The 13,856-nt window shown below is 38.5% G+C and overlaps 1 protein-coding gene across 1 annotated transcript; it reads left to right on the top strand.

Moving 5' to 3' along the window:
• Positions 1-344: 344 nt before the first annotated feature.
• Positions 345-6,056, top strand: LOC109408055 (uncharacterized). The gene is made up of 3 exons (XM_029878530.2): positions 345-739; positions 805-940; positions 4,706-6,056. Exons 1-3 carry the CDS (start codon positions 412-414, stop codon positions 6,036-6,038), a joined length of 1,797 nt encoding a protein of 598 aa, XP_029734390.2. The 5' UTR covers positions 345-411; the 3' UTR covers positions 6,039-6,056.
• The last annotated feature ends 7,800 nt before the right edge of the window (positions 6,057-13,856 follow it).

Raw genomic sequence — 13,856 nt, 5'->3', positions numbered from 1 at the left:
AATTCTCAATTTTTCGTAGATTTTTGCAGCAACAAGCACAAAATCGCAGCGAATTCCAGTAGTGAAGCGCCGCAGCTGTCAAAGACGACGACAACAACAGAGATAAACGCTCGTTTTTTCCCGCTCCTCCGCAGCTGTGGAACATAAGTTTGTGGAACGCAAGCTGCTTGCATGCGATTCGAATGTGATCTAAACAGGCGGAAACTGCTGCGCGCTCGTTGCGCGTGAAACTCGTGAAAAAGGATGCGTACGCGCGATGCGCAAACCGAGAATGAAACGTCCTTGAACATAGTAAGCATAGGTTTAAATTATTCTCGATTATCCTTTCTGAAGCTCTTGTCAGAAGCGGGGCAAAATTCAAGCTCAAAAAAAAAGTTAAAATAAAAAAAATAAAATAAATAAAATTCTGAAATGTCGGCGGAACTCGTTGAACCCTCCCTAGCGGCGGAAGGATCCCCCGTGAAGAAGCAAGAGATTGACCCTAAATCTCGAGGATCCGAGTCCCAGTCGATGTCCGTAAAATTTTCCAAACTGAGCACATCGATGGACTCCTCTTCCCATTTGGAGGAATCGGTTCTGATGATTCTCAGTTCGGAGGATGCTGACCTGGAACAACGGTCAACTAAGCTCGAGTGTGAACATGGAGTTGTGGTGAAGAGCGAGGAGCCCGATTCGGTTCCATTCGTAGACTCGGAGCCACCATTCAAGAAGAACAGACGCGTACAAGTCCCGTCGTCTGGTGAGTTTGAGGAGGAACATTATTTAAGGCCTTTGGACATATATACCTAATTCAAATGTTTTCAGATATCACCAAAGGCATAACGAGTATTGAGCCATCACCGAAAAAGAGGCCCAGGAAAAAGCTGCGCGATCCTGCGCCACAAAAGATTGGAGTCTTGGTGGGAGTTCCATGCCGACGTAAATCATCCATAAGCAATAGGTAAGCCGGAAATGTAGCACGGCGTGGGTCTAACTTTTTACACATACATACATTAGATCACTTTGTGGTTTTCGACAAAGTTTTTCGACACATCCTGGGCTATACTTTCACACAATCGATTATATGGCATAGGACAATTTTGAGCAACTTTCAAGAAAAATACAGAAAAGTATGTATCCTGTAGACGTTCGCTCGGTGCAAACGCTTTACCTGCAATGCTTTTTAACTGCAAGTCCGGTAAGTGCAACAATTTTGCAGTTATCGCACCGCCATCCGTCAAATTTCTGTCAGTGTAGACGACAGCTGCATAGCGATGCACTTTTGAATGCATTTTAGATCACTTTCGGACAAACTGACAAAGGCTTTGACGTCTGTCAGTCGTTGCAGTTAACGAATTTCATTCGGTAGGTGAACGTAAACATGTTGCAGTTATCGAACGTCTACTGCACAAACTTCATTCTTCAATCGCGATGCGCTAAATGTAAGCTGAACCAATCAAGACTAAATGTTGGACAGGTGTTTGGGACCTCAAATGACACCAAAAATACTTTGATCTGATTGACCTACCCTAATATCACAGACAAACAGACGTAACACTCTAATAATTCCCATCGTACACCAATTTCACGGTCAATGTCAAAATTTGAAAATTTGGCTAACTGGCCATCTGATGGCGCTCGCATCGTTTTTCAAGCATAACTTTACCAAACACCGTATGTAACATATGTAAGCAAAAAAGAGATTTTCACATTAGGCGCAGAGTTTCGTTAAGGACTATGTACTTGCATCACTCATCTTTGGGGATGATTTGTTAAAAACACCTGGGGTTTTCACGTTTCTGAAATGCACAATGTATGAGTTACTATGGGAACAGCGAATTTCGCCTTCGAGTTTCGCCGTTCGTGGATTTTGTTAGATACGGTGTTTGGTAAAGTTAGGGTTGTTTTGTTCGAGTTTGGCATTTGCCCACTATGGTAAAATTGAAAACATAATTCTGTTGAATTGAAACGAAACTCATATTATGTAGTACACAGGGTCAAGTATTTGACAAGGAAAGAACTCGAGAAACAACATCAGTTTGACACTAATGAAACTTCGATCGAATCAAACAAGATGTTCGAGCATTGGTTTTTCTTTTGGACAAATATTTGACCCTGTGTACTAACAGCTTAAGTATCTTGTCAAAACAGTTTGACAATGAGCCATTTTACGAAGTGACAACATTGTTGATGATGATATTGATATGCGCGGGTTAGGACGCCACCTCCTGTCAAATTTTTATTCATAAAATTGGCTCGTTAAATAGACTATAGAGTGCTATAGGGCTACGACTGCGAGGGCTAATTGAGTTCTCCAAATTTTATTTCACGAACCCTATTGCAAGCCTATCCATATACGGGAGAACAAAAGGTTAAAGTTCTTACAAATTCTCAACACGGGGATTTTGAACACAAATCACTACCACACAGGCATTTAGGTTGGTCAATGGCTGCCACTAAAGTGCCTCGAGCTTGGCCTCGAGTATACCAAAGTGGCGAATCCTTGTCGTTTTGACAGGTCTGCTGATCGATTGGAACTATGAGGATGACAGAAAATCGGCTGTTCCAATTTTGACAATTTTCCTCTTTGTTTTATGCAGGCTCGTTAGCTGCCACCAAGGCTGCCACAATCAAGCTCGCTTTCTGGAGGGATACGCAAATCTGAAGTTTGGCTTGTGTCGTTCGGCAGGTGGTCGATAAGATCGATCGTAAGACATATTGAGTTCTCCAAATTTTATCTCACGAAACCTATTGCAAGCCTATCCATATACGGGAGATCAAAAGATGTTTACAAAGTTCTTACAGTTTTTTTTTTATTTTTACTAGATTTAATCACCGCATGACTTAATTGTTTTTTTTTTTCGGTGATATTAATACAATACTACTCGAAGAGGGACTAAGAAAATTAATGAAAAATACGGTGGATAGATACGCAAGCGAGCGATAAGAGAAATTGAACAGAAATTTAAATTAACAGAGGGCCATTGTTGAGCAACACTGGGCCGTTCGCAATGCTGTTTTATTTTGTATGGCGTTTTAAAAATTTTAAAACTCGCCATACAAAATAAAACAGCATTGCGAACGGCCGGCGAGATGGATCTACAGTAGACGTTTGCTCGGTGCAAACGCTTTAATTGCAATGCTTTTTAACTGCAAGTCCGATAAGTGCAACAGTTTTGCAGTTATCGCACCGCTATTCGTCAAATTTATGTCAAAGCAGACGACAGTTGCATAGCGATGCACTTTTGAATGCATTTTAGATCACTTTCAGACCAACTGACAAGTCTTTGACGTCTGTCAATCGTTGCAGTTAACCAATTTCATTCGGTAGGTGAAACGTAAACATGTTGCAGTTATCGAACGTCTACTGTAGATAAAAAGATGGCGGCTTTCAGAAAAATAAACATTGCAAAATTTATTTAGTTTTTCTTCTGAAAAAAACGAATTTTGTTATTAAAAATTAAATATCTCAAAAATCTATTTTTTTACCTTCGTTTTTTTTTTGTGAGAATAAAGTTTATTCTGTTAGCTATCATCTGTAAAATTTTTATAATGGTAAAAAAATGTACAAAAAAGTTATGGCACTTTGAACATTTTTGGTTTCGTGTTTTTTTAGAGTGCATGACGAATCACGCGATATTTTAAAACTCGCCATACAAAATAAAACAGCATTGCGAACGGTCTAAATACAGTATGTTTTATCTACAAGTGGTTTTGATTGTGCATCGGGTTAATTTTTAACGACTGATAGTTTTTCGAACCTTCAGAAATCTTTCAGGCGATTCCGAAAAATCTCAATAACTTTGAGAAATATACCAAATCGTGTCAAAATTCCACAGCATATATCTCAAATAAAATATGTATGTACTATCAAACGTATTTATCCAAATGAGGTTGTTATAATAGTTGTTTATGCAACGAGTTGCAAAATGATGATTTTTACAGCACGAGTCGTACATTTATCCAACACTCGGCGAAAAAACCTAGCGAAATTCATCGAAATACAGTAGACGTTCGATAACTGCACCATGTTTACGTTTCACCTACCGAATGAAATTCGTTAACTGCAACGACTGACAGACGTCAAAGTCTTGTCAGTTTGTCCGAAAGTGATCTAAAATGCATTCAAAAGTGCATCGCTATGCAGCTGTCGTCTACACTGACAGAAATTTGACGGATGGCGGTGCGATAACTGCAAAATTGTTGCACTTACCGGACTTGCAGTTAAAAAGCATTGCAGTTAAAGCGTTTGCACCGAGCGAACGTCTACTGTAGTACCTTATGAAAATTTGGATGACATAAGAATTTCTAATGAAAATTTATCGTGCTTGCTATGACAAATTTCATAAGATAGACTTAAGAAAAGAACAAAAAAATGATGCAGACTGGATTCGATCCCTGAACGTCGGGATCACCGAGCCCGTGTTTTATCCACACGGCTACCGACGCTTGAGAAAACCTTGATGCTAAACATGAATAAAAGCCAAGCTGTGAGATGATTTTACGTCATAAAGTGACCTTATGAAATTCATCCGAATCATTATGAATTATTTAAAGGCCGTTTCATAAGTTGGGCCTTATGGAAATCTTAAGGTTATTTGGCTGAGTGAACGAGGCTTCATTAAAATGTACGATCACCACAAGTTAACCATCAATCTTTTTAATTCGATATTTTTTTTTAACACCAATCTTTCATTCTCCGACTTTTGCTTCTGTTTGATTACAGCCCCGAAGTACAGCAACCGGAACTCCTGAAGCACTTTTCATTGATTTTTCTGTTTTATCGGTTGAAGAATCCAATTAAATGGGACACAACCACATTCAAAGAGATTCAAACGCTTGCAAACTCGATAGATACCTCTATGGTCACTACAAAGCTCTTCGTTCAATACCAAGATCGGGGCTATCATTTAAGGCTGACTAGTACCGTGGCTAAAGGGCGAATCAACTCCAAAGATGCCGCTCCACCCAACTTCAAAAATGCGCTGATCGATCACGTGTCGAGGTACACCGGATTGGTTCTGAAATGTGAGGCGTCCTTCATGATGCTTTGGAGAGTTGCTGACGGTTACTATCTGTACGATCCGTGTTTGAACGAAGTTTCTCAACTGATGTTCATCAACAGTCTCGAACTGTTGATACAGTTCATACTGGACACGAAACAGTTGAACGATCGGTCCAAGTTCTACATGTCTAAAATTTCGTGGCATTCTGTTGAGGACGGAATGATTACGACGCTGAAGCGGATGTCTCGAGTTGCGAAGAAATTCAAAATCCTCAATCCCAATGAAGCCTTACTAATGGGTGATCGATTCTTCAAGAAGGCAGGATACAAGCTGGAATCACTGCGAGTGTCCCTGAATGCGATATATATGAGTGCGAAAATCGAGGCCAGATCATGGGATGCTAGCGTACTGAATGGACTGTTCGACGGTCAAATGAACGATAAGCAGATCAACAAACTGGGCGTATTTCTTTTGGAGGAGGGTCAAGAAGAGGATTTTCTCTTGGATGAAGTGAGACTGATTCGATTGGATGTTGCCTTCAGTTACATGGAACGCGAGCCTTTCGAGTTGCTGATTAATAGATTCTTGGCCATCCGTGTTGCCATTATCTTGCGGATAGAGGAATACTACTTTGCCATCTGGAGTAGCAATAGCATTTTGTACTGGTTTTCTCCATTCCGTTACGATGCTTTAAAATTGGACCCGGAAGAATTGGACGATAAGGCCAGTTTCTTGTTTGCATTCAGCTCACTGGATAGGCTCTCCACGATACTATTCGAATACCTCACCGAAATAGGATTACTACCATGGCACAAAATCCACCTATTCACAGTGGATAGTGAAGCTTTCGGAAAATCGCCTCGACTTCCTTTGGTGGATAGCAAAGACTCGCTAACGCGCACCGAACTCGAGATCAACATTCGGGAGGCTTCGAAGGTGAAGGAATACGTTCAGATTGGGGATTTGCCGCCGATGACACTTTCCGAAGCCAAACTTTGTCGCATCTTGTTGCGTGATATTATGGGTGGTGCCGAAAAGCATTATGACGAATAAATTTAAACTTTAGCAGCAAAAAAAAATGCGTTGTTATTTCGCTGGAATCTTTGGACAGGTATGCTTCAAAAATCGTCTTGGCTTTATACTGCTCATTACGCACGCTATGTTCAAAGGGAAGTACTTATTATGAAAAGTGAATGTATGTACCTCCAGATTCAAAATATGTGCGATTTAAAATCATCTAGTTTTTTTTAAATACATTTTTATATGGGATGAAATTGACCTTAAAATGACTTTTTTCGATATTTGTATGGGAAAATAGGGGAAAAAAATGAAAGATAAAAAAAACCCAAGATGAAATAGAATCTGGGACCATTTGGGCAGGAGCACCTATTTTGGGCACTTCCTGCTATAACTCAGTCAATTTTGATCCGATTGACTTGATTTTTGAGACACGATCAGATACGCACAGTATATAGCCATGTTCAAAATTTCAAGTTAATCGGTTTGAAACTGACTGAGTTATAGCAGCAAGTGCCCAAAATAGATGCTCCTGCCCAAATGGCCCCAGACCCTATTCTCCGTGCAGTTGAAACCCGGAATTTTCGACTAGCGAAGTGGGTTTTTCAAAACTCCAAATCTGTGCGTCGGACCTAACTTCGGAAGTGGTGCGCTGCATAACGGACTAAGTTTACTATACAGCGCACCACTTCCGAAGTCCGGAGTTAGTAAAATCCAACTTCGCTGGTCGATATCTCCGATTTTCAACTAAATTGAGAATATTTTAAGCCGCACAGATTCTGAAACTAGAGGTCCAAACCTACGATCCTAGAGAATAACATTTGAGGTACATTCATTTTTCATAATACTTCCCTTTGGACATAGCGTGTTACCATAATTTCAAGACCTAGATGTACCAAAGAAAATCATTCAGTCCGGTACCCAATAATATTCATAACCGTGTATTTTTTTCGTGTATCTTACTGACTGATTGACCGACTGGCTGGCTGACTGACTGATTGAACGACTTCGACTGGTTGACATACAGACCAACTGATTCACTGATAGACTGGCTGACTCAATGACTGATTAACTGGCTAACCAGCTAACTAGCTGACTGAACGACTGACTGTCTGATTGGTTGAATGACTGACTGGCAGACTGATTGATTAGCTTACTGGCTGACTGACTAAAAAACAGACTGACTGACTGAACAACTAAATATGTAACAGACTGCCTAACAGACTGACTGAATGACTTACTGACTGACTGACTGACTGGTTGATAGTAGTCAGTCTAAGACTAAGAAGTAAATAAAAAGTATTTCAGGAAGTATGCTCGAAAGTAAGTAAGTAAAAAAAACTAAGTGATTAACTAATCAAGTATGTACGTAAGTAATGAGGCAAGTAAGTAAGAAAATACGTAAGTGAGTAAATATGAAAATAAATATGTAATTCAATAAGTAAGTACCCTGGCCAACTTCGCAGGGGTTGACGGTATTAAAGTGAAGAAGTTTCATTTTGATTTTTGTAATGTAGTGTTCTTTAGTGAAACATATCACCTTTTTAACATTTTAATGCGCCTCCAACGGTTCACCACGAACCGTCTGCTGCAGATGGAGTATGGCCAAGAGTATGGCTGATCATATGCATCAGACATGCTCGATAAACACGGAGGAACCGCCGGGGCTCACTAGAGTCTATTCCCAAGCAATCAATCCAAGTCGGTTGGATTTGAGAAAGTTTTGATGATCGTTGCAAATTCTAATATAGTTATTTATGTAACGAGTTGCAAAAAGTTGATTTTTTCAGCACGAGTCGTACATTTATCCAACGAGGCTTGCCGAGTTGGATAAATACGAAGAGTGCTGAAAAATCGAGTTTTGCAACGAGTTCCATACAAAATTTTATGCAATGATTTTTTCATTATACAACTCATTTGAGTTGCATAATGTTCATAATGCAACTCAAATGAGTTGCATAATGAACATTATGCAACTATTTTCCATTATGCAACTCATTTCAGTTGCATAATGAACCGGTACGGAAAAGTAAGTCATTATGATATTGAAATGAGTAGTATAAAATAGAAATTATAATACTGAATTGCATAAAAATAGTTGAAAAGTGTACCATTACATTTGTGGTATATCCAGTATTCCTGACAACACTTGCCATGCCATGCTGCTGCGATAAGCATTCGATGGAGTTGAATGTTTATGAACTGATCGAGTTTCGTCGTGTCAGCATTGCATGTGCGGTGCGGTCCCACGGTCTGGACTGACCGCAGTTCTAAGACACATCGATCGTATGATCGTCCAAGCCCCTCCCCAATCCAACTTTGTATGTGTTAGTAATTAAGTAGGTCTAAGAAATATCATGAATAAAGCACAAGCCATTATGGTCAGAACCAACGTAGAGTGAAGTCCGATTCTTCAAGAGAACTCCCGTGGAAAACGTAAACTACCTCACATTGCAATAATTGAAAGAGAAAGTAAACAAAGAGAGCCTCTCAAATGCAGATAGGACCTATTGAAATGTTTGGCCTGAAATACGAAGAGTGCTGGAAAAATCGAGTTTCGCAACGAGTTCCATACAAAATTTTATTCAATGATTTTTTCATAATGCAACTCATTTGAGTTGCATAATGTTCATAATGCAACTCAAATGAGTTGCATTATGAACATTATGCAATTATTTTCCATTATGCAACTCATGTCAGTTACATTATGAACCGGTACGGAAAAGTTGGTCATTATGATACTGAAATGAGTACAGTAGACGTTCGCTCGGTGCAAACGCTTTAACTGCAATGCTTTTTAACTGCAAGTCCGGTAAGTGCAACAATTTTGCAGTTATCGCACCGCTATCCGTCAAATTTCTGTCAGAGCAGACGACAGCTGCATAGCGATGCACTTTCGAATGCATTTTAGATCACTTTCGGATCAACTGACAAGTCATTGACGTCTGTCAGTCGTTGCAGTTAACGAATTTCATTCGGTAGGTGAAACGTAAACATGTTGCAGTTATCGAACGTCTACTGTAGTATAGGGGTAGGCGGGGCATAATGAGCAGCTTAAGCATTTTGCCACTAAATCCAGTAAATTAAGTGCAACCAATGTGTAATTTTAACGTTTAATCCTCATTTGAACCTTAACTGACAAAAGCTAATCGTTGAAATTCCGAATAAAGTTATAAATGTTGCAAAATTTTATGTTTTTAAAAACGTATAAAATCGTGGGTTGCGTTTTGAGGGTGGGGCATAATGAGCACCCTAGGTGGGGCAGGATGATCAATACCAGTTTTGCATACAATCAAATGCTAATTGACTATTCTTGCTAATGATAAAGCATACCGTCAACAATCAATGAGAATTTGAAGGGATTACGGGGTTTAATTTGTAGGGAACTGTGGGGTTTCAAGGAGTCTAATATTGAGGATTTTTTAAACGGTGATAATATACAGATACTGAAAATTTCAAGCTAATAAATTGAAAGTTATAGACAAAACCTTACTATATGCATCAAAACAGAGAAAAACATAATTAAAATTCGTTTGTTGAAGATGTTTACCATTTTCATTATTTTTTCACCAGTTGCTCATTTTGCCCCACCCTACTATCCACTCTTTGAAGCATATTTTTTCAACAAAATAATTATACAAATAGTTGAAAAGTGTTACAAATACATTTCATTGGCGTATGAAATATCAAGAAAATCGATAGATGCCCAGTAAGTTGTGATTTCGATTCCCAAAACCTTATTTTAAGTCACCTGATTCTTATAATATTTTCTCAGTACATGACCACTTTACGCATTTTGATTAATTTTTCAAGGTAAACCGATTTTTTGACTAATGTTTTGTCATCAACTCATTGGATTTTAGATAATTAGGCGACAATCAAGCAATTTGTTTTGTTAATTTGAAGATTTACAGTGAAAATACATGGTGCTCATTATGCCCCACCTGCTCATTATGCCCCGCTTACCCCTAAAATAGAAATTATGACAGTGAATTGCATAATAGTAGTTTACGCAACAAGGTGCAGAATGACGATTTTTACAGCACGAGCCGTACATTTATCCAACGAGGCTTGCCGAGTTGGATATTTACGACGAGTGCTGTAAAAATCGAGTTCTGCACCGAGTTGCGTACAACGTTTTTTGCAAGTTCATAAAACACCACTTGAGGATAGCTTTTAACAAAACTTTTGCATCAAACTGCACACTGATGATCATAGTTATGTTTAAGAAAATCTGATCATAGCAGGTTATACTGTGCAGTTGTCACAATTTTTCAAAACTGCGTCCAGAAAACATCAAGAAGTTGATCAAAACTGAAAACAGTGCTGTAATGGTTCATTACGCAACGCAAATCAGTGCTGTAATGAACCATTACAGCACTGTTAGTTTGGTGTGGGAAAGTAGGCCTTTTCCTGTCAGATTTGCGTGAGGTAAAACAGCCTATTACGATGAGAAATTGCAAAAAAGATATTATAGGATTTGTGACAGGTTTTGAATCCTTTTACAGCCAGCTGACTTCAAAATGTTGTTTGGGCTCTATTTCCCACGTTTCTCGGTTGATTTTGATTAGTAATTTATTAATGTCAGTCTCTTTTTCGAATTTTTGCATTTGCAATTTTTCTTTAAATAAAGCAATTAAAATCTACCGAAGAATTAATAGTGGGAAGGAGATTTGCAGCACTTAATTTTGCTGATAGATTCGAAGCTAACGTGCGAACACTTAAACGCATTGTTGACGTCAATGCGTTCGACGTGACATTTTTGACAAATACTGATTGCTTTTTATTGACTGAACAACGTTACTTGTGTATGACTAGGTTGACAATTCTAGGCTACGCTTGAGAAAATGACATGGTTTATCTAGGAAGGACCGATAGGACAATTGAACGAATTTGAATATTTTTTCATAGTATTTGTAGGGGGATGAATACAAAATAGTTGACAAGCAGTTTTTGTTTTATTACAATCAACTGACCAACTTGGCGCATTTTTGATTATCTCTTAGATGGTGTTATGACACCAGCCGAAAAATATTAGAAGTTCAGTTACATGTTTTTGTGGGTTTTGGACAGATGACAACACAAGAGATGAACGCAGAAAAGTAGAAAACGATTAGCGAAATCAAGAAAACAATTTCGACACATAATCGACTATACTTTAACATACACTGAGAAAAAAAGTATAGTACTGTAAACCACGGCATTGTGCTTAATTCTACCATTCCCAAATATTGTGAATTCAACCAAAAATTGTTTCACATCAATCACAAATCAATGGAAAATACCATGTAACATGGTAATTGTTACATGGTGAGATTAATAATATACACATTCAGCATTACCATTCGATGTTCACCGTTCGTCGAGCAAACATAGTAATATTGACTCCAAACGTGTTTGCCAAAACTTCGAACCTTTTCAAGCTAACTATGCATCATAGTTGTTGTAAATATTTAGATATTATTTTCATTTTATTTAGCTTGCTGCGTCAGTTGCGTCGTTGTTCGCCATCTTAATAAATCGAGTTCGGAATCATTTGTAGTAGAAGCTTGAAAAACAGCGGATAATTTAGATTTTGGGTAAGTTGCGCAAATGTTGATTCAGGGGATAATAGTCGGCAAATGAATCCAGAAGACTCAAAAGCCGGCCTGGCCTGGTGGAAGTGCCAAAAAACTTCAGAGGCCAGTTGTGCGAGGAATATATTGAATCGGCTCGCTCGATCATGGGTTGGACAAGGATGTACCGGTCTGTTGGTCTTTACCCAGGTCTTTACTATGGAATCCGCTTTTAACAAGAGGTAAGTTGGATGATTTATTGATCACACCGCACAGCCAAAGTTTGAACCACCTGAACCATCCTTTCAGGTTTCCTTTGCTGCAATTTCAACACTGCGGGACGCAGCGCTAACACAAACGACGGCGTTCAATCGTTGGAGGAATCCGGTTCCACAGACGCTGCACGGATGTCCATCCGAGTTGATCATTTCGTGATTTCGACCGGCGGAAAAAGAGAGCAACCATAACATTTCTGTGATGGATCAAATTTATGCAGTAATGACGATTCACGCAGGGAGCAGGAGCTGCTGTTTGAAAGTAGTGTTTAACATGTTCAATAAATTGTAAATGGATAAAATAAAATAGGTATGGCATAAAATTTATGTGGTATTTTGATTTTTGAATTGCATTTTGAAACCGAAACTACCGCTACCAGCATCTAACCACGTGAATAGTAAAAAACACTATTTGGATGTTTACACGTACTATGCTGCGTACCATGTTGTCTACCACGGCACATAGTAAAATTAACACAAAACATGGTTCGAAACACCAAAATATGTAAGTAATAAGTGACATGGTGAATTTTACCCCGTTCATGGTAGTTTCAAGCAGAAATTATGGTCTACCAAAATCAAGTGGTAAAAGTGTTTTAGCTTAACCCTCGTTACGGTCAAAATTACTATGTCCCTTTTTTCAGTGTAGGGTTCGATTGATTCGATGAATCTATCTAGAAGTATCTAGAAGATAATTGACGCTAAGATTGGAAATAAGCTTGCAGTTGGGACTAGACTAAAATAGTGGCCAATAGGAAACAAATTATTATTCATTTTTTAATATTCACCCGTAGGCTTTTCACCGGTCGACAGTACAGTACTTAGCTGTGTACGAAGATACGGATTATAGTTGGTGTACAGATGACAGGGTTCTTACGGGAAGTGCTTCAAGCGAGGCTTATATAACAACTGACAATAAAGAAACCTATTTCCCCTGACTTTCTACGCAATGAACATCTGACCGAACACACGTGTTTTTGTTAATCTCCTACACTCAGGAAAATTACCTCATACTTAATGGCAAATATCCATGTGCCAAACCACATCCAAAGTATATGCAACCAATACCCGATTACGCAGGCAAATTAGCTTAGCTTAGCTTAGACTGACTGCACACATCTATGGTTGCTATTCCGTGATTGACCCGAATCAATGACAGTTGCACAATGAATCAACTGAATAATTGGCTGGGAGTGGTCAATAACTACATAGCAGCACAGAGCAAGTGAATAAAGGAACGTGTTAGTAATTGGCTTCTTTAACGGTGTTGAGATAATTCGATATTCTGAATCTGCATGTCAAACTGAGCCGAAATCCAAATTTTCATGAATTTTGGAGCCCGGGAACCTATTTAAAAATCAATTTGAAGTTTGTATGGGAGCGATTTGTCGAATCACCCCTCTTCGCAGTTTGTACTGGGCGGAGCTGTCAAACATTTGCCCACCTGTCAAAAGGTGATTTCAAAAATTCTCTTTGAAATTGATTTTAGGTATCAAAACAAAGTTCTAAAAATCTGAAAAAAAAATCATACTGACTCAGAAAAAGGTGCTCTTTCGTATAAAATTAAAAAAAATCAATAATTTTTCAAAATTTAAAAACCCAAATGAGTAAGTAAGAAAGCATATAAGAAGATATGGTCGGCGTTCAGTCAGACTGGACCATATATTTTTCAATGATTTTGGGGAAATGTCCTGCATGCACATGGGATATCAAATCAAGCGCATTATTTTCCGAAAATCAGTAGTTCTTTTATGTAAAGGGTGAGTCGATAATTATTGTGCCATTTTCAAACTAACGTAACTTTTTTCCTACTTCACCAAAATCAACCAAATTTTGTACAGTTTCTCCGTAGAGTCTATTGTTTACATAAAATTAATTGAGCAGTTATCAGTGAGATTCCGCTCGATATAGAATAAATTTAGTTCACAGTTCTTAAAAAGCTGTTGTACAATCACATGCTAAAATCTAAAATCATGATATAGCGCCTTGGAACAATTGATGATTATACATTATCGGATCATCTT

The sequence above is a fragment of the Aedes albopictus genome, chromosome 2 (genome assembly GCF_035046485.1).
Source record: "Aedes albopictus strain Foshan chromosome 2, AalbF5, whole genome shotgun sequence".
NCBI lineage: Eukaryota > Metazoa > Arthropoda > Insecta > Diptera > Culicidae > Aedes > Aedes albopictus.
This window is presented reverse-complemented; position numbering and strand designations above follow the sequence as displayed.